Source organism: Arachis hypogaea, chromosome 8, assembly GCF_003086295.3.
Source record: "Arachis hypogaea cultivar Tifrunner chromosome 8, arahy.Tifrunner.gnm2.J5K5, whole genome shotgun sequence".
In the NCBI taxonomy this organism is placed as follows: Eukaryota; Viridiplantae; Streptophyta; class Magnoliopsida; order Fabales; family Fabaceae; genus Arachis; species Arachis hypogaea.
In genome coordinates, this window is record NC_092043.1 from 10,454,177 (window position 1) to 10,476,476 (window position 22,300).

General features: G+C 32.9%; 3 protein-coding genes across 3 annotated transcripts; 2 read left to right on the top strand and 1 right to left on the bottom strand.

Moving 5' to 3' along the window:
• Nucleotides 1–553: 553 nt before the first annotated feature.
• Nucleotides 554–8,773, top strand: LOC112706045 (IAA-amino acid hydrolase ILR1-like 6). Its single transcript, XM_025757134.2, has 5 exons — nucleotides 554–1,167; nucleotides 2,236–2,361; nucleotides 7,302–7,616; nucleotides 7,857–7,985; nucleotides 8,085–8,773. The coding sequence occupies exons 1-5, from the start codon at nucleotides 670–672 to the stop codon at nucleotides 8,448–8,450; spliced, it is 1,434 nt and encodes a 477-aa protein (XP_025612919.1). The 5' UTR covers nucleotides 554–669; the 3' UTR covers nucleotides 8,451–8,773.
• Nucleotides 8,774–8,893: 120 nt separating this feature from the next.
• LOC112706046 (delta-aminolevulinic acid dehydratase, chloroplastic) lies at nucleotides 8,894–13,001 on the bottom strand. Its single transcript, XM_025757135.3, has 12 exons — nucleotides 12,496–13,001; nucleotides 12,254–12,365; nucleotides 12,077–12,150; nucleotides 11,600–11,668; nucleotides 11,438–11,521; nucleotides 11,285–11,354; nucleotides 10,973–11,028; nucleotides 10,358–10,479; nucleotides 9,987–10,058; nucleotides 9,764–9,845; nucleotides 9,589–9,666; nucleotides 8,894–9,319 (listed from the first exon to the last, which is right to left on the bottom strand). Exons 1-12 carry the CDS (start codon nucleotides 12,832–12,834, stop codon nucleotides 9,152–9,154), a joined length of 1,326 nt encoding a protein of 441 aa, XP_025612920.1. The 5' UTR covers nucleotides 12,835–13,001; the 3' UTR covers nucleotides 8,894–9,151.
• Nucleotides 13,002–17,678: 4,677 nt separating this feature from the next.
• Nucleotides 17,679–20,864, top strand: LOC112704988 (uncharacterized). The gene is made up of 4 exons (XM_025755851.1): nucleotides 17,679–18,003; nucleotides 19,509–19,840; nucleotides 19,882–19,949; nucleotides 20,045–20,864. Exons 1-4 carry the CDS (start codon nucleotides 17,679–17,681, stop codon nucleotides 20,862–20,864), a joined length of 1,545 nt encoding a protein of 514 aa, XP_025611636.1.
• The last annotated feature ends 1,436 nt before the right edge of the window (nucleotides 20,865–22,300 follow it).

Here is a 22,300-nt window from a genome sequence, read left to right on the forward strand (position 1 = left end):
AAATATTTTAATTAAGTATATTAATTTTTAAATGAACATAAAAAATAATTAATATAAAAAGAAAATAAAATAAATAAATATAGATTTGGTATAATTGAATAATTCATAGTCATACCTCGATTGGAAGACAAGCACAAAAAATACACTCCAATCTATAATGTATTACTACTAAATAAGAATAAATACATGTCTTAATAATTTTTTTCAATTAATCAAAACTAAACTTTAATTTGTAATACAAGTATTAATTAATATATTAAAATGATTATGTACCTGAAAAAAGGTTAACTATTAGTCTAATAACAATTTGTCATATAAAGAATGGCATTGTAGCAATACTGAACACTCGGTCACTCCCCTTTGCAAAAGAGCAGAAAAAATAGCAGGTCCTTTCTCTGTCTTTCTTCAACGTTCTGTATCACGTGCTTCAATTATCTGTCACCTATATCACTGTAACAAAAATATTAAACAACTCAATAATAATTTTAAATAAAAAAAATTATTTTTCTCTCTCTTCTTTATTTATGTTCAGTTTATTTTATAACCACGTGTTAAAATTCTTTTCTGTACTTTTTTTTCTTCCTTTCTAATTTTTTTTCGACCCTCTTACTTATTTCTCACACTCTGTTATTCCCTCCTTCTACTCTGTTTGCAATTCAAATAGAAAACATGAAAATTCTCACTTCTTCAACTTTATTCGTATTAATTTTTCTTTCACCAATAGTTTTATCGGCTAAACAAATTCCTTCTACAGTGTACAATAGTCTCCTATTTTCGGGCCACAAAGAGAGTGTTCCGCCATCATCTGAAGCCGCCATCAACAAGAGCAACAACGCCACACATCGCACAACAGAATCTGTAGAGGACATCGATGATGGAGAAGACTGTGAATCTTCATGGAATAAGGCATGTTCAGAAGCGGTGCTGAAGGTTGCACGTCAGCCGGAGACAGTGGATTGGCTCCGGAAGGTACGAAGAAGGATCCATCAAAATCCTGAGCTGGCTTTTGAAGAAATCGAAACAAGTCGCTTAATAAGAAAAGAACTGGATCTGATGAGAATTAGTTATCGATATCCACTGGCTAAAACAGGTGTTCGTGCGTGGATCGGCACTAATGGTCCACCTTTTGTTGCCATCAGAGCTGACATGGATGCACTTCCCATACAGGTATCCACAACTTCTGTTAGCTTGGACGTTTGGACCATGCTATACTCTTGTCTCTTCTCTTAGGTTGTGAGATTATAACTTACCTTTCCCTTATCTTTATATCAACAACCTTGAGAATGTATAAAAATTTTAAAACACATTTTTTAGATGTTTCTCTTGAATTATTTAAATTTTTTCATAATATTTCATGGTGGAATTGAAAATAAAAATTATTAAAGATTAATAATTATACATTTATTATAGTTCTTAACTTCTTTCTTTTTTCTTTTTTTTTTAAATTTGGCCTTTTTTGGTATTATTTACCTTATGTCGCTCTGTTATTTATCTTATATTTTTTATGATAATTTTATTTCATTACTTTGATCAAAATAATAAAAAATTATAAAAACCTTTTTAACCAAAACTTGTTATTTTTTATAAGAAAATGTTTCAAAATTAATGAATATATATGTTTAATATATCGAAATTATTTTTATTTTTTTTATTCTGACATAGTACATATGATTGTATCTTTAATTTGTCTTTTTCGCCTGACATAAATGATAAAATCTCAAATATTTTTTAGTATTTTGTCATATTTTTTTGCCTGTGTGACGTAAATTATGAAACCTTAAAATCTTTTTAGTTTTGTCAGATCTTTTTGAATTTGATGCTATAATTTTTATAAAGTACTATGTTATGTACTATTTTACTCTATCTCTAAGTGTCTTAACAAACAAATTATATTTACACTTTTCTCAATTATATTAAATAAAAAATATGAATGTATTTTTACTATTCTACTTTGTAAAGTGAATTTAATTTGATATAAATAAAAAGGATAAAAAACTATATATAAATTCAATTTATAAATAATTAAAAAATTAATTTAAAAAATAACAAGAAAAGAAGAGAAAAAAAGTTAGATTTGTACTTCTACAACTATTGAATACGAGGAGACTATATCATTTGAGTCATTACTTATTAGCTACTAATAATTAATTGTTGCTTTAATGTTAACGAAAACATTTACCTGAAATTATTAATATATAGGTATTAACTGTTCTGTAATCGCTCTAACATATACAGGAAGCTGTGGAATGGGAATACAAATCTAAAGTTGCCGGCAAAATGCATGCTTGTGGGCACGATGCACATGTGGCCATGCTTATGGGTGCTGCCAAAATATTGAAAAGTCGAGAACATTTGTTGAAGGTTTTTTTTCTCGCTCTACTCTTATCTTATAAAAAATACTCATATGTCTGTTTATTAATTCTTTCTACAGTATTATATGTACATGCACTCAACTTACTTTCTAAAAATGTAATAACTATTAAAAGAGAAGATACCTTACAAAAAAAGTAAATTTGTATATTTTTTTATAAAACTGGTAACTATATAAGAAATTAAAAAAATACGATAATAAAATTGATATAATATTATAAAAAAATATTTTATTTTTTTATTCTCTCTCAGATTACTCTTTATAATTTATTAGACTCACATTACACATTATTTAATTTAACAATAATTAATTTTTTAAATCCTACTTTACAATAATTCTCATCTTAAAAGAAATATATAATACATACCCTACTTTACAAACATATAATACATTATATATTATACCACCGAGAAAAACATATCTTTTATTATTAATGAATATAAATAATTTAATTTTTATTCTATGATAAGTATACAGAATACATTTATTTAGTATTGTATATAATAAAAATTCTCCTAACAATAGACCAGATACTTGTAACTACAATAGAATTTACCTCTTATTTATATTTAAGAAATATCAATAATAATTATGAATTGATCGTTTTGTTCAATTATAAAAAATTAAAAGTAAAACTAATTCTATATTTTTATTACAATACATGTGCTTAGTGTCATCATTCAGTACATGTACTCATGTACTCGGTCTCAAAATTTATAGCCAAATGTTAGCAACTTTTTGTTCTTCCATTTATGAGAAACATTGAAGGAATCTACGCACGCTATATTTGTCCAACTAGCTTTTTGTCATTTTAAAAGCTGGATTTCTTTTGATTGTAATATTTATTTTATATTTTTATTGTCTTTCTCTATTTTAGTGTCCTAAAATTTGAATCTAAGTAATTTTTTATTTATGTATTATTAAATTTTTTACATATTAAATTACTTTTAATAAAATTTTAAATCCAAAATATGATTCATGTTAACAAAAAATATTTTATTATCATGCCAATTTTAAAATCTTTATAATTTTTCTAACAATATCAACCCATTTTATTTGGTTGCTAGTAAATACAAATTACTTATTCAGTGGTGAATTAAATTTAATTAAATCTATTTTTCTTTTTCACCAAGAGACAAAGTAATTATGAAAGTTCAAGTTGAAGTCCAAGACAAACACTATATGACATACTATAAACTATGAAGGCTTTTCTACTAATTAAACATCTAGAGGGGTGGTTGGTGGTCCCTTTCTCTCTTATTAGTTATTATATTTTATTTTTCCTTCTCATTTTATGTTAAAGACATTAAATATTAGATTAACTAAAAAAGATTTTCAGAAAATAAAATATTCCTTAAATTTTTTTTAAGGAGCTTTTGTTTTAATTAATTAATTTGAGATATCAATGTTATCACATTTTTTTATGGTTGATCATTTTTATTTGCAATCATTTATTTTTTCAAATTATCACTATACTTAGAAATTCATATCACAATGATAATATTTTATTTTTTCAAAGATTAAGCATTTCATGTGAACAATACTTTAAATCTTTGGTTGAAGAAATTGTGTGACTATAAAATCTTATAATTATTTTTATACCTTAGATTTTTATAATCATACTGTTAGAGTAACTTTTAAATTGTCTCTTGCCTAATTCCAAGGTTACAAATTGTAGCCTATTTTAAAATCATCTATAACGTGTGATACTGTTCATCACACAATTTTTTATTTTTATTTTTATTCTTAAATCTAAAATGTTTTCTCTCATATCTTACAAGAATTGAGAACCAAGAGTTAGTCTTCTGTCATATTATACATTTGGCCTTCTCTTTATATGTAGAAAGAGAAATGATAACTTTGTTCTGTTGATCTTATGTTCACCTTAAATAACTAGATATTTGGATTCCCAACATACAGCGCAAGCCAATCAATTATTCATAAAAAATACACTAGACAATCTTAGTAGTTTAGACTAAAGATATTAATGTAGGGTATTTATGAATCGGATTCGATTTGCATATTCGCGATGTTTATTCGAATCTGATTTAAAATTGTGGATATGGATCGATTTACAAGATTATTGGATCTGATCCGCACACTAATAGCGCAGATTGTAGATTTTGTGTAGGTATCTATATATCCGATCCGTATATCCGCGTATCTGCAAAAATAAAGAAATAAATAAATAAATATTCTTTTTATTTTTTATTTCAACTAATAATAATCATATATGTTATATTATTTTAATTTATTATTTAAAAAATATGTTTAATATTATTTTAGAGTAAATATATTTAAAAGAATAAAAAAATGAATTTTATTCATATTTTTTAATAAAAATAAATTTTTTAAAATATTTTTATTCTTTACAGATATATCCGATATCCGAATTGAATCCAAGCTTAAAAATTGTGGTTATTGGATCCGATATAATTCGGTAATTTTAGTACGGATCGGATAAAAATTTTAGTTATATCCGATCTAATCCAATCTACGTTCATTAATAATTAATGAATAATTTTAAAAAAGTGATGATGTTATTCTCAAATCTTTTTGTTAAAAGTAATTTAATAATAATATATAATAAAAAAATAATTTTTTTTATTTAACCTACTTAAGTCACAAAAAAAAACTATTTCTATCCGCGGATTGAAATTATATTTGTGACCCCGTTCTTAAATTATAAAAGCAGAGCACCTTTCACCAATTGAATTACTATCGTTTAGTAAAAATATTCAATTATTTCTTTACCTATAAATTTATTGAAAAGTTATCTATCTATAATTATACTTAACTTAATAATCTATAATGTATAAATACTAATACAAATACAATATGACAATGGATATGCAAATTTTTAATTCTTATAAGACACAAAAATACAGTATACATATAAAATATAAAATATTTTTTAAATAAATCATAATATTTTAATATTTTATTAATATTAAAATATAAATTAATTTTTTAATTATTTTTAATATTTTTTTATGATATAAAATATTTAAAATATTTTTTATTTAAATATTTAATAATATATATTATTTCTAAACGAATATATGTTAAAAATAAAGTTGGATATGACATATAATAATATTTAAATGTGTTTAAATGCATCTAAATTTTTTATTTTAATTTTTTATTAAGACACAATTAAATACAAAAAATATACGTATGAACAAATATTAAATAATATCATGTCTAAAACATTTGATACGCAGACACAGCAAATAAAAAAATATCGGTACTTCACAATTAATAACTTTTTTTCAAAAATTAAGAATCCTAAGATGGTATCTACCACATTAAATAAAGTTTGTTTGGTTTTATTGGTTTGAGAACACGTGATTGAATATGATGAACTACCCCGCAGTTTTTCTCTCGATTAAAGGGAAAGTTGACTCTTGATTGCACCAGTAATGTAACCTTGACGAGCATAAAACTTTTCTGTGCATTCTGACATTAGAGGGACTACATACATATTCAGGAGCATGCCTTGTGTTTGTTCCAATGCTCCTGTGTTTGTTCCAATGGAATCCAGGATTGTACTTGAACAAATATGTTTTTCTTTTTTCTTTTTTACATCAAATTTTAAACTTCTTTAAATTTACTTAAAATTGCATAGATTTAATGAGAAATCGAATTTGTAACCATCAAATGTGGATATTTACATTTTTCAATTTGATATATTATTTTCAGTTAAATAAAATGACATTATTAATTTAAAATTGACAATTCAAAAGTTTTTTAATAGCTATTTGTTTGAATAAATGCAGTCAGACATTACTATAGGGTGTTCAGTGTTGTCAATAGAATGGTATCTGGTCCACTACTACTTGCTCATTAGAATTAGCATGTGATTGGACAACGTGGGTTGGTGTTTTCTTTTTTGGTGATTGATATGATATTTAAAAGTATTTGTTAACTTATTAAAAAGAGTTAAAAATTAATATTTAATTTTATAAATATAAAAATAAATAATTATTAAATATTTAAAATTTATTATAATAAATAAATTAAACAAAAATTAAACACAAATCATGCTACCACTAAAATTAATGCCAAGTAGTACTAACACAACAGTAGAGTATGGTAATGTGAAGTGAGTAACTGAATGGTAAAGGTGTGTCAGGTTTCACAAGTCTTCCATAGATGACCAGAGTCTAGAGTGTAGATTATTCTCCACACCTGAAGCTATTGTAAACTTTGTTGGTTTCAGGAGATTTACACATTTTGGAGGGTTAATATTTAAAACGGTAATTAAATTGGTTCTTCCACTAATTATATGATGTGTCTTAAAATGATTATGCGGCATTTTCTTTAACGTATTAGTAAACTAACTACTAGAATAAATAAAGTTGGTTATGCTGTTATCATTATCTAAGGGATGAAAAGAGACAAATCTAATTTATGGCTATACTTTTTATGAACTAATTTGAAATATCTGATCTTTTGAAAATAGAATTTACACATGCTTCAAATCTATGATTTTGGATTTATTTTTTTAATATTTTTTTAAAAAAATTATAAAAAATAAAAAATGAAAATGAAAAATAAAATTTTATTTTTTTATTCTTGTAATAAAGTTTTAAAACAAAAAATGAAAAACAGAAATGAAAACTTTAACCACATGTAACTAAATAAATAGACACCAAAATTTTAGTTTTAAATGCATTAAATAAATTTGACTTTTTTTTTTTGCTTGAATCCCTATTCTCGATCAGTGCAGAAGAACTTTATATACAATAATATTCACTCAATTCCACTTTTTTGTTTGTACAGTTGCTAGTAATTTGAATATTTATTGAGGGATTTGAAACCATTAACGGAGAACATACATATGGTTTCTCATTTGGAAATTAGTGTCTAGCTTGTCTGTTTGTCCCATATTCACAATTGACCCTACCAGGCCTTGCTCTTATGGCAGGGAACTGTAATTCTGATATTCCAACCAGCGGAGGAAGCTGGAAATGGTGCAAAGAGAATGATACAAGATGGTGCATTGGAGGATGTTGAGGCTATATTTGCAGTTCATGTATCCCATCAGCATCCAACCGCTATTATTGGGTCCAGGCCCGGCCCATTGCTGGCTGGCTGTGGTTTTTTTAGAGCCGTGATCACAGGGAAAAAAGCACTCGCCGGCGATCCACACCACTCGATCGATCCGGTTTTGGCCGGTTCAGCCGCTGTGATCAGCTTGCAGGGTATTGTCTCCCGCGAATCCAATCCCTTGGATTCACAGGTACGGCCTCATATATTTAGTAGATCAAGCTCTTCTAAAGTTAGAAAATTAGTAAAATGAGAAAATGAAAATCTAATCATCTTTGAATCAAAATAGTGAGACTCACATACGATAAAAATTATAAATTAATGATAATTATTTAACTACTTAGTTTATTACTTTAGAATTGTCTTCACTTTAGAGGATTTTTTCTTTCCATATTTGGTATATACTAAGAACTTAGCCCCATTTGCAATTTAGGTTGTTTCTGTGACTTCATTCAATGGAGGCAACAATCTTGATATGATACCAGACACAGTGGTTCTTGGTGGAACTTTCAGAGCTTTCTCTAACACCAGCTTTTATCAACTACTTGAAAGAATTGAGCAGGTTAATAGCAACTTACATTGTGTTATATACTAAGTTGAATGAATACACATATATAGCTAAGCTGGAATGAAATCCTATTATTATTGTTGTCTCAAACAGGTGATTGTGGAACAAGCCGGTGTGTATAGATGCTCTGCAGAGGTTGACTTCTTTGAAAAGGAGTACACCATATATCCTCCAACAGTCAATGATGACAAAATGTATGAGCATGTGAAGAAGGTTTCCATTGATTTGCTGGGTCAAACGAATTTCAAGGTAGTTCCACCCATGATGGGTGCTGAAGATTTCTCATTCTACTCCCAGGTGGTCCCTGCAGCATTCTTCTACATAGGGATAAGGAATGAGACATTGGGGTCTACTCACACAGGACACTCCCCACATTTCATGATTGATGAAGATGTTCTACCAATAGGTGCAGCAGCACATGCCACCATTGCAGAGAGGTTCCTCATTGAGTACGGGTGAAGTTAATAATAAAAAAGTCATGCCGGGAAAATGGGAATGAATGACTATTCTTCTCACTTCTCAGTTCTCACACTCTCCACTCAACTTGGTACAAAATTTGGTAGACACAAGTTTGATCCGTCGCCCCCCTTCCCCCCTCTCTCATATTCCCTATATTTATTTGTTGCTTTGAGTTAAGGAATGTAGAGGCAAGGCTCATAACTGATAACAAAAATAGAGTGCGCCAGAATTTTATACAAGTTTGGGTTGCGTTTTTGGAGGCAGATAGATATGTATGTGCACGAGTATAAATAAAATAATAATAATAATTTAGCTTCAGGAAATCTGTGAATTCTTGTTTTTATAAAATTGGCGTTACTTTGAACCCTTTTATCGATTTTATTGCATCAAAAGCAAGTCACTATCTACATATTGAAACAACACGAGAAAATCATGAGCTTCCATTTTAACAAGTTCAACACAGTAAAATGCATTCAAGAAGAGCACGTAGGAGAATGGAAGACTCGATAGGAACATTAGCTTCTCGACATATAGTTCGTTTCAGTACCAAAACACACTACATTTTTCACTTCAGCGCATCCTTTATCATACAACAACGGGTTGGCAATGGAGATGAAAAGCATTTAGACAAAAACCGGCATACAGTTACGCTTTCCGTCCGCCTTCTAGAATGAACTATCCCCTACATATTTTGAACAATTTTACCTCTTTTCTCCACATAAACTTCTGGCAGCTTGAAGAGCAAAATAGGTCAAGATGATGTCAGCACCAGCCCGTCGGAGGCACAATAGTGACTCCATCATAACCTTTTCTTCATCAATCATTTTCAGAGCACCACCAGCTTTTATCATTGAGTACTCACCAGAAACCTGCAACACATAAAGATTGTTAGATAAATAAGTACTCAATTATTCCACGAAAAATTGGACGACTTAGAATTTGACAAGACATAGTAGCATTACTGCATTGCAGTAACTGTTAAAACAAAAGAGTAGTGCGCTAAACAAGTATCAAAGCATGGTGTTATTTTTGTCGAGGAATACTAGAGGGCAATCAAAATTTATTATTTTTAGTATTTCTGATGACCCTCTAGTATTTCTCATTTTTGTCAAGTGCTAGTGTAAGCCAAAGAAGAAACCTGATATGCTGCAATTGGCAAAGGAGAATTATCCCTCAGAAGCCTTATGATATCCAAATAAGGAAGACCAGGCTTCACCTGGAAACCAATATTTTCAAGTTAGAAAATGGTATACAAAAAACGTGCAGTGTTTCATTCTTGTAATGATCATGCACACACAAATAAGGGAACCAACCAAGAGAATATCAGCTCCTTCAGATTCATCTTCTCGCATCTCAGTCAGAGCCTCTCTGTAATTTGCTGGATTCATCTGATAACTTTGTACACAAGGCCATATTTATAAGCAAAGTATCAATTAATCATGTTAAATTGATTACATGTATGGCTCTAAGTTGAGGAGGAGGATTGGGGGTAAGTAAATAAATAACAAAAAGTTGGAAGTTCAAGTTAACACAGACGTTTTCTTGTCCCCAAACCGAGGGTTGGAGTCCAGCGCTTCTCTAAATGGGCCATAAAATGAGCTTGCATACCTGTTGGTACCAGATAAATGCACATTTTAGGACAGTGAGTTGAACAGACAATATAGATCTACCAATTGGTACTATATCTAAACCCTTCATAAACACATTTGAATAAGAATTATAACAGATCAATGACACAATGGATACTCACCCTAAGTACATACAAATTTTGAATTATTTCTGTTTTTTCTTCCCTAAAATTTTGAGATGTACATATTTGAAATTAACTAAACCTTCAGAAATTTCAAATGCAATATGGCACAGAAAGAAGATATGACAAGGGGGAAAAGAATTAGTAGTCAAATTACTTTGCTGTGTAGGACATTATAGAAACATGATGAAAGCCTTCAGCATCAAGAGCTGCTCGCATTGCTCCCACCCGACCATCCATCATATCACTAGGACTGACAACATCTGCTCCAGCTCGGGCCTTTTTGCACAGTCAATAAAGACAAAGGGATTGAAAAAAATATATGTTAGTGGGTTTATATAAGTACAAAAGGAACCCTTGGAAGTTGAGAAGAAAAAAGCATATGAAATCCAAAAGTAGCAATGCTCAACCATTAACCTCCACGCAATATTAACTTTTTTACGTGTGATACACCTATTAAGTTAAATGGATAGGAGGGTAGATGGAAAGAAGACTACTAGTATTATGAGAGAGGATTAGTAGTGATGATACTATTGCAAAATACACCAAAATTGTTCTCCCTCTAACATTGAGACTATCATAATCATTTCGGTAATCCATGTGTGTATTTAAAGCTAGATAGTTATTTGAGAACGATGGGAATAATACTGGTTTGCTACAACTATATTTGGCATCAGCTCTTTCCTCTTTCATTTTAAAACATTGAGAAACTATCATCCCCATTACATGATCAAAATTTGAAAGTGAACCATTTAGAATGCAGTCATATTACCTGGGATACAGCTTGTTTGCATAATTGATGAACAGTCTCATCATTCATAATGACTCCTACAAGATATCAAAGTTAGTAATTATGATTAGTACTTTAAGTGTTCATGTTTCAGAGGGTTTGTTTTATGAATTATCAAGTCAATCATGTTTACTAATAGCATTTAACACATATATCCATCATGGCATCTGGTTCCTAAGATGGCAGAAGAAACATATTAGATTTTAATATTGAGAGAATCTTTTTTTTTGATAAAAAAAAGAGAATCTAATTAAACAACTATAGGTTTTAATTTTCTCAAGAAAAAACTCTTACCATCTTCTCTAACTATACCATCATGCCCATCTGATGAATAAGGATCTAGTGCAACATCTGTATAGATAACCTGAAAAAAGTTTGATAAGGATATTATTGGCTTAACTCTCTACAAGCACCAGAAAATATTAACCTCAAATTATGTTCACTTACAAGGTCTGGAAACTTATCCTTGAGCAAACGTATTGACCGAGGCACTAAACCATTATCATTGTATGCTTCATTCCCTGTGGGAGACTATAAGGAAAAAATCTGTCATACAGGGCTGAAATCACACTACAGAAAATCTACAGTATGTAAGTAACAGAATAGAACCTTCAAGGCATCCGGAATTTTAGGAAAAAGCACCACACTATTAACACCAACATCCCGTGCCTTTGCAACCTGAAGATATGGCAAGCACAATGTCATCATCAACCATGCGGTTTGCAAATATAAATTAGAAGAGCATTATATGGGAGGATCGACTTTGTGTGTTTACTGATTATTTTTAATACTACACAAAAAAGACAAAGTAATTGTAATAGGCAGATTCAGGACGGGAAGTAGAATACCCAAACAAAACTAGCCAAGTTCCTCCCAGCCTAGATATTTAAAGAAACAATTAAATGTGTCGAAACGTCTTGAACATATTTAAACAGCTTCAAACTTCTGATAAGTAACTCAAATAAATGAATAATGCTAGAAAACATTAAAGCCAATTCATAAAAAGGGAATTAATCAAGTGTAATGCTAAGGAGGATTACTAGAGCACTTTTAGTAGGATATACAGAAACAAGAGCAAACAACAACCTCTTGCACAAGTCCATGCCTCCATCCAAGCCTATAGCATCCCGGCATAGCCCCAATTGGAGTGTCCTCCTCACCTGCAAGTTCAATTGCTACCAATCAAAACAGATCCAGCATAGCATATTACACTACCTCCACTACACATGAACAATGCATAAAACAAGTAAAAACAAGACCAACCTTCATGAATGAAAAGTGGATACACGAAATTCGCAGGCGATATTGTCGTCTCCTGAAAAGCTTCCCTCAGCGCCGGCGTCCTCCGGTTGCGGCGAGGACGCCTGTTAAGTGGCTGATACAAAATCAAATCAAATCAAATCAATTGCTTAACTCAACAAGTTTTTCTAAGTCATCAGCAAGAATGCGCAAGGCTTAAAGTCAACACATTTGGTTCCTATTCGAAAATTGAATCGGAGACTCACAAGTGAAGGGACGACGGGAGTTCCAACCGGAGAAGCCGGTTTAGGGGGAACCGGAGGTGCCTCCGGGACGTTACCGGCAACAACGGCGGCTTCGCATTCGGCGTCGGAGAGGCCAAGCTTGTGGAGTGGACCCGCATGGTTACCGTTGTGGGAATCACTTGCTCTAACGGCGAAGAGGTGGAGAGGGCGAAGAAGGTTGGTTGAAGTGGTGCGGTTAGAAGAGAGCTTCAAATTGGAAGGTTGGGTGGGCCTGAGACCAATGTATCCGTGAGAATCGAAAGAAGAAGAAGGGTTGATGATGGTGAATTGGGCGTTAGCGATAGCTGAAGCCATTAGCATCGAGAAATGTCAGCTGAAAATCTCAGCTTCCTGAGTGACTTATCATCGAATAGAGAATAGAGGGAGCCAATCAAAACATTGCTCAGCTCCAACACACACCCCATCGGGATTCACCTAACCGCCTACACTCTATTTCTTTATTCATTTAATTTTTTTTTAAAATCATTAATATTAACTTGAATGTAAAATGAATATAAAAAATTAGGAAAATTATCGCGTATGGCAAACGAAAAAAGAGGCATATGGTATGACTTGTACGAATAGGTAGCCAATAAAAAATTTGTCTATTAGTGAATGTTGAATAGACAAAAATAACTCTGGCAAAGCACTTGAAATGTCATAAATCTCCTGCTTAGAATGATAAATTGGCGGTGGCTAAAATCGAATGGCAAAACAGGGCTTCGACTTGGAGACTTATGTTGGGAAGTGGGGCTGAAATTGTTAGTTGTTTGTGGGAAGAAAGGAATGAGTGTGTCGTCGCTTCTTCACTTGCAGTAAGTGGAGGCAAAGGTGAACAAATAAATTGCCTAGCCTCCATTGATCTTGTGTGCACGAATCGGTTGGTTACCGTGTTAGGTGGTCAGATCTGAAAATTTTAGAACATCTTATCTTCTCGCCTTTTGGTGATGTTAAAGACGAATACGAAGCTATACAAGGTACGTCTGCATTGATCTGTGTAATGGGGTTATAATTGTGCTTCTTTTGATGGATTTGGTCGAATGCATTTAATAAGTGGGAGATTTGCATATCACAATAATTGAGTTTTTATATGTTCAAACCGTAAGAACAAAACATGATAGTGTGGAAGGGTAGAATGGAGATGATGGATAGGGGAATGAAGTAGTGGGTTCTGAAAGGGTTTATTTTGGGGTTGGGGATAGAAGGTTTGTTGATTCATAATGTGTACGCAATTAGATTTTGGGATTTAATTTAGGATGGGCGATGGGATTTGAATGTTGTTGACCTAATACGATAGGTGGGATTTGTTTTTGCTAGGAATTATGCAGTTTGGTAGAGAGTGTTTTTGTGGTTTGTGACGGTTGTGAGATGTTCATGGTAAGCTAGTTGTTTAGACAATGAGGTGTTCTGTTGCAGCTATGGCAGTGCGAGTTGAGGTTGTTGAATTGTTGCTTATTTTTTTTATGGTGTGGTTGGTCCTTTAGGCGCATGAAGATAGTTATGTTAACAACAGATTTTAGGCATCTAAAAAAAGTTGTAGAGCAATATGGGAAGATTAGCATGCAGTAGTTATGTAGGCAGAAATCTTAGAGGTAGTGAATGAAAGTAGTTTGAGATTGCATTCGTGAATATATGGAACGTGGAACCTTTTACTGAAATACTTATATAGTTTAACTTGTGGCCATATATATTTCTCAATTCCGGATCTTTCTGTGTTTCCTTCATGCAGAAATTGACCCAAAGATTTCCTATCGCTATGTGCAGTGACGTAGGAAGCATGGATTGCGTGATATTATAAGAGATTGTAGTGTTGTTGTGTGAGCGACAAAGGCTTTTTATTATAAACATGGCTTCAAGCAGCAGATATGGCAATTTAAATGGGGACAATGTAGATGATTTCTTTGAAAATGCGTGCAGAATCAATGGCAGTGACAGTGACAAAAATGTATGATTACTTTATTGGTTTACGCCTAAGTTATGTTGTGGGATATGATTCTCACTAATCTTGGCATTAGATTAATTTAGAGAATCCATGCGATGTGGATTAAGCTAGCTTGTGACTTTGACTATGTGCAGATAAGCATGGGAGAAGACTCTGTATGAGAAAGGGGGTAGTGGCCTCATCAAATTGTAACTTTTAGTAACAAAAAAGAAATTTTTATAAATATAGCCCTGTCAATTACATTACATAGCTATCGTATTAAGAAAAGAAAATAGCCTCGTTGTTAAATAATGGATGCAATTCATTAATAATTTAGTGTAAGCCGATAAAATAAAATGTCCAAATATGTATTGTGGTGTTTTGAGAAAATATTGTAGCTGAATTGATTTAGAAAGTAAAATATAAATCCTATTATATTCCTAATGCATTCTTGTACTGAAAGAAGCATTTTTACTGTTGCAACTCAAGCAGCAGTAACTTTTACTTTTACTTTTTTTTGTTAAATTAAATAAAATAAATTTAATTTTCTGTTAGTCCTGTTTGATGGTATTTTTATATATTTTTTTATGTATTTGATCACTTACTGAGTTTAATAGTATTTGTTATGTATGTATGGAATTATATGTTATTTTGTTTAGTTTTTTTTGTTATTTAAATATTAAATTATGATTTTGTATTATTGATACTACAATGTTAGTATTATGGTTCTAAATTTTAAATATCTTATTTTGAATTAAAATATTACTTTTATATTTGATAAGGATCATAGAGGGTAATAGAATTTGTACTTCTTGCTAAATACATCATCAATTATAAAAAATTATTTGATCACTTGAATTATGGCCCCTAAATAATTAGTCTACGTTTGTCCATGCAGAAAGGGTCATTGGACATTGACTTAGAGGAAGCAGACTTTGGAATAGAATATTTAGAACAGAAAACACTTTTCTTCTATACAAATAAAATATTTGTATTTATTTTTTAAATTTACACGTATATTAAAAATAGAAAATTACTTTGAATTAAAGAAATAATAACACTACATTTAATACTATTATCTCATATATAAAATATCATTCATTCATTAAAAATTAATTTTATTTAACAAAAATATTTTTATATCCATAATTTTTTTTATGACCACAAAAAATAAAATACATAATTAATATAAAATAGTTATATTAATCAATACAGTCAACTCTTTTTCTACTGTTGTATCAATCCTCAACATTTTGCCTCTCCACATTATTTACTTTTTATCATAAAAACAGGATTAATCGCAACAAAAGAAAAAATTAGAACAAAAAAAAATACAAGTTACATATTTTAAAAAACAAATTAGATAACATCATTTTTTCTCTAATCACCCCAACATCAGGCTTATATGTCTACAAAAAAAAATTTCAGCTGAGCCCAACAACACGAAGCTAGGCGGCTCCAACAAATGCAACACCAACTCTAGCCTACATTATATCCAGCTCTGGAATCCAGCCAAATCACGTGAGTGCCACAATGAATTACCATACCAAACGGTTGATCCTGTATCATAGATCCTACACGCTCTATTCTACATTATTAACCAACGCCTCCATCTGAACCATTAACATATTTTAATTTATATATGCACGATTCACATGCTTGCCATACCAAATTCCGTCTTCGTACGTTGCCATACGGGAACACCTTCCAAAAAATTAATCATTATTTTTTATGTTTTTGAATATACTATTGTAGAACCCTACAAGTATACAACTCGACCTGTCCAGGTTCGGGCTCATTTTTATTGATATGGAGGTAGGGGTGGCAAGCGGGGAAGCCCGCCCCGCCCCGCCACATCTAGTGAGGCGGTCCCAGAATCCCAGCCTGCCCCGCCTAACGGCGGGCTTCGTCCGCCAAATATCCTCTTTTTTTTTTACTTTTAAATATTAAATAATATATATAAAGACATAAAAAAAATCTCTTTTATTTTTTATTTTTAACTATTATAATTTCTAAAAGTATAAACAAATTATAATTTTTATATTCACAAACACTAAAGTCTTTGTAATTATAAATATCTAATAAACATAATTATAAACTAAGTTTTCATCCAAAACATAATTATAAATATTGTTCCCAAAGCAAAATAAACATAATCCAAAACATAATTATAAATATTCTTTCTAAAACAAAATAAACATAATCCAAAACACTCAATTTTCATCTTCATTCTCTTGTAAGTTGGGTTGGAAGAAGTTGGGTTTTGGTAAAAAATATTGTAAAAATACCCCCTTGCTAAAAAATACTAAGCCCGGCGGGGAAGCCCGCCCCACCCCGCCAAAGCCCGCCAAAGCCCGCGGTTTAAGTGGTGCGGGTTAAGCGGGCTTTTGCTATTTGGCGGTCCTAATTTTCCAGCCCAGCCCGCCTTTTTTGGCGGGTTACGCGGGCCGGCCCGGCGGGTTCAGGCCCATTTGCCACCCCTATATGGAGGCTATGTGTGTGTTATATCCAGATATGGAGTCATGAAAGCGCAATACAGATATGTGGGGCAGCTTTTTTGTTAATGTCAGGTCCAATAACTCGGATGGTGCGAGTTGTTTGAGCTTCATATTTTGACCAGCAAATCGGTTGGTACGATTTGAGGAGGAAGAGATGCTGAAATTCTGGATGATGGAAATCGTACCATCCGAGTTGCTAGAAGTGTGGTTTTTTTTTGTGTTGTTTTAGGAAATCGGAGGGTCCGACATGCAATTTTTTATTATTTTTTTGAATTCAGTAAAGGTAATCGCATGGTCCGATTTGGTTGGCACTTTAAATAAATGTTGGTGAAAAGTGGATCAGAACAACAACTCTCTCATCTTCTTCGTCTCCTTCCTCAACGGTCCTCCTGGTTTTTAGTTTCTCTGTTTCATCACTTGTTTAGTAAAGGAGCCAAAAATCCAAAACTCAAGTTTATGAGTTTGTTAATGTGATTGAGAGAAATGAGTGACAGAGTACTATTGAAGGTGTATTATTTTGGTCAAATTTTGTTACAAACATCTGAGGAGTAACATTTGTTTGTGAAAATCCGTTAGATTTGGTGATTCCTTTTTCAATCTCATTTGAAGAGCTCAAAGGTGTGATCTGTGAAAAGATTCATTCTGAGAGGGCAAGAAGGATATCATGTATTCTATACAGAAATCCTATACAAGTGTTTGGTGGATTCGTCCAGTTTCAAACCAAATATGTAACGGACGAAGCAAGCATGCAAGATATATTTTCCATGTATATTGAAAATCGGAGTCAACTCTCGTTCATCGAGTTGTATGTTGAGTTTGAGCAATCTGAGGCCGATCGGAATATTCTACGGGAGGATTACAATAGTGACAGTGAAAAAGAGTTCGAAAGCAACTACGAAGTTGTTGGTCCAGATGGAGATGAGGTTCAAGGTGACAGAGCTATGGCTCCGGATGTGTCTGATGTGGCAACTGCACTGGCAAACGATGTGCTGTTTGAGGAGCCATCATTCATGCGAGTATTGGATTTGGAAGCCATGCATGTTCCGGAATTTTCGGATTATACCAATGCAGGTACGTAATTCTCTGTATTTATACGAAAGATTATAATTTTTTATTAATTTATGTTGATAGCTGGACCAAGTAGCTAACTTAGGTTTAAAAATATACTCGACCAGTACGCGTTTTTGTTTACCTATTGGTGTATTTAATTTTAAGATATTAAATTTATAAGAGAGTTATCGATTTACTTGAATATAAATTAGAACGTATTGGTTAAGTAGTAAATTAGTTAAATATCCGTTAATATTTATTAGTTAAATTAGTAAATTAAGTAATTATAAATTGGAATTTATTAGTAAATCAATAAAATTAAAATTGGTTAAATTGGATTTTATTAAGTAAATATACGTAAATTAGTTAACTTAAAATTCGTTAAGTTGGTTAAATTTAGGTAAATTAAAATTAAGTCAATATAAATAGGAATTTATTGGTAGATTAAGTAAATATAAGTAGTATATTAGTTTAATTATAATTTGTTAAGTTGGAAGTTATTAAGTCAATATAAGTAAGTTACTTAAATTAAAATTTGTTAAATTGGTTAAATTTAGTTAAATTAAAATAAAGTCAATTTAAATAGGAATTTATTGGTAGATTAAGTGAATATAACTAGTAAATTAGTTTAGTTAAGATTGGTTACGTTGGAAGTTATTAAGTCAATATAAGTAAGTGAGTTAAATTAAAATTTGTTAAATTGGTTAAATACAGTTAAATTAAAATTAAGTCAATATAAATAGGAATTTATTAGTAAATTAAGTAAATATAACTAGTAAATTAGTTAAATTAAAATTACTATCTGTTAGTAGATTAGTTGAATACAAATAAGTATTTGTTAGTAAATTATTTAAATATAAATAGTTTGTAGGGTTTTATTATAATTAATACAGTAAAAATTTGTGTTACCTTTATATTCGAATGTTTAAATATTTGTGTTTTTTAATTTGGTTGCATGGCTGTCCTGGTGGCAGAAATTTCTTTTCTTGCAGATGGTGAATTTGCCGTTGGTATGGAATTCAGTTCTAGGGAAGCTGTTATTAAAGCGATAAAAGAGTATACTATACGAAGAAGCGTAGATTACCGGGTGTATGAGTCTGAGCCGTTGACATTTTATGCGAAGTGTACACAGTATGGGTCAGGGTGTGATTGGCTTATCCGGGTTAGCATGATCAGCCGGAAGTACTGTTGGGTTATAAGGAGGTATAATGGCAATCACACATGTACCAGAGCCACAATTTCCCAGGATTATTCAAAGCTGGATTCGACCACGATTGCAGAAGCAATTAAGCCGTTGGTTGAGGCTGACCTCGCCTTAAAGGTAAAATCAGTTATAGCAGAGGCGTAATCGAAGTTCAACTACACCGTTAGTTATCAGAAAGCATGGTTGGCTAAGCAAAAGGCAGTTGAAAAAATATTTGGAGGTTGGGAGGCATCGTACGAAGCGTTGCCTATATGGTTTGAAGCCATGTGTCACAAGGAGCCGTCAGCTGTTGTTCATTTTGAGACTATGCCTGCATACTAAGGTGATGACTTGGTGACTGATATTCGGGTATTGCATCGTGTCTTTTGGAGTTATTACCCATGCATTAGAGCTTTCAGACATTGTAAGCCAGTTGTCCAGGTGGATGGGACTCACTTGTATGGAAAGTACAAGGGTTGTCTACTAGTGGCGGTGTCACAGGATGGTAACAACAATATCGTACCAATTGCGTTTGCAATTGTGGAGGGAGAGACTTCAGATGCGTGGCACTTTTTTCTGAGTAACCTTCGTCAGCATGTTGTCACTCGGGACGGTGTGGGACTGATATCCGACCGTCACGAATCCATAAATACAGCTATGGAAAGGAGTAACGAGGCATGGTCACCTCCGAGAGCCTTTCATATGTTTTGCATCAGGCATATAGAGTCGAATTTTCTGAGAAAATTCAAGGCGCCGTACTTACAGAAACTGGTCGTCAACATAGGTAACACTCAGAATAGTTAACTAATTTAGTATCAGATTTCCATTCAATTCGTGTCTTTACCTCTATTGTTTTAAATATGTCTTTATATCCCACAGGATATTCGAGGACGGTGCGGGAGTAAGAGGTGCGTTACCAACGTTTACGAGAACGGGGGAGGCTTACACTGACTGGTTAAACCGAATCCCCCGGGAACAATACGCGTTGGCATTTGATGGTGGATATCGATGGAGTCATATGACGACAAATCTAGTGGAATGCATCAATTCAGTCTTGAAGGGTGCACGCAATCTCCCCGTGACTGCCCTTGTGAAGGCAACATTCTACAGGCTGAACGAGTTGTTTACCCGAAAAAGAGCGGAGGCGGAAGCCCGGATTAATGCTGGCCATGTGTTTTCTGATGTCGTGACCTCGAAGTTGCATGCAAACCAACTTGCATCAGGAAACATTCAGGTTAGTTGCTTTGACCGGCAGAATGAGGTCTTTGAGGTGCGTGAGATGCCGAGTGGACTGGAGTTTGCAGTGGACCTACGTGGCCTTCGATGTGACTGTGGTGAGTTTCAGGTGGACCGGATCCCCTGTCGACATGTGTTTGCATGTTGTGCCAACCAGCGACTGGATTGGCAAGTGTATGTTCATGATGTGTATAAGATGGACCAAGTTCGGCGGGTGTACCGAGCAAGGTTTAGGCCACTAGGTAACCCCACTACATGGCCTGCTTACAACGGACCTCGGTTCATCCCAAATCCATTCCTGAGATGCGTCGGGAAAGGTCGGCCAAAAATGACGCGCTTCTTGAATGAGATGGACACGCAAATGTTACGTCGGCCTAGGCGATGTACGATATGTGGAGCTGAGGGACACAGCCGTGGCAGATGTCGTCAGCAGGGTGGTGCAAATGCCAACAGAGATCATTAGTAGATTCTTATTCTGAGATGACATTATATATGTAGCAATATATGGTTTTTCATTAGTTGTCCATTTGAATTAAGCAAGTATGATATATGTAACCTGTTCTGTAGCATTACTCTCCATCTGTAGCATTTTATAGTATGACATGAATTAATACATAGTCCACATATTTAATCCCTGCAATAAGTTCATAAATACATAAATTCTCTAAACAAACCATCTACTAAAACATAGTCCATAGTCCAAATTATTAATACATAAATACTCTATACAAACCATAGTCCAGATCATTATTAATACATAATAACCCTAAACTCTAAATAGTACAAGTCATGCATACATAATGACCAACACATGCAATGCCATTGTAAACATTGTGCACATTTTCTAAAGCATAAAAAAGAGTATTACACCACAACTACTTTCTTATTGCCCACTTTACATCATTCACTAAGTTCTTGCATTTTTTTGCGGCCTTTTTGAACACATATGGCGTGTAGCGATTAGCGCTACGACGCGGTGGATCAATTCTCAGATTGTAACCTTTGCCTTTGTCATCCGGAGTTTGTGATCGGCCTGTATACAAAATAACAACAACAATTAAATATGATGACATAAGGTAGTCAAACCAACATGGATACCACTTATGAACACAAAATGAATAGCAAATCAAACATGTAAAGCAAAATACGAAGCATAATACCATCATTGCGGGATTCCTCATCCTTATCGAACTCCCTATTTCATCCTCATCATCATCGTCCTCGTCATCCGGGTCATCTACTAGATACGCATTAGTCTCTTGCTCGAGTGGGTTAGCATATTCTTGTAGTGGTCCCATGTCAACCCGGTTAGGATTTTGACTATTAAGAACTCCACATCCACCAACACTTCTACTAGAGTCAACAAAGACGAACCCTCTGGAAGCGACCGATGAGGTATGGCACGGGATCCAATGAATACTTACCTGCCAAGAACTCAGGCTGGTTGCCATATTGTGGTGGTCCTGCATCTCCAGCCATGAACTCAAGCAACTGACTAAAAGAACCTCCTTCTCCGGGTTCAAACTGTGACATACCCCAATATGGTTGAGCCATTGGAAATGACGGGGAGAACTGTGTCTGAGGTACATACTGACTTGAGAACTGAGGTTGTTCTTGTGGAAGTGGCTCCAGTTCCTCATTGTCATTATCCGCATCCTGACTATCCTCATCCATACCCTCACCACTTTCATCCACATCCTGATTACCCTCATCCATATCCTGATTATCCTTATCACTTTCTTGACCCACAAGATTCGACAAGTTCAAGTGGTCTCTATATTTTGACCGGTACCAATTCATATAAGTTTCCAATGGATGTTGTGAAGGCATGGGAAGCTCAGAAAGAACGTAGTGATACCTGTTTGTCCAATGCATAACCCAATTTGAATGACTCGGTGT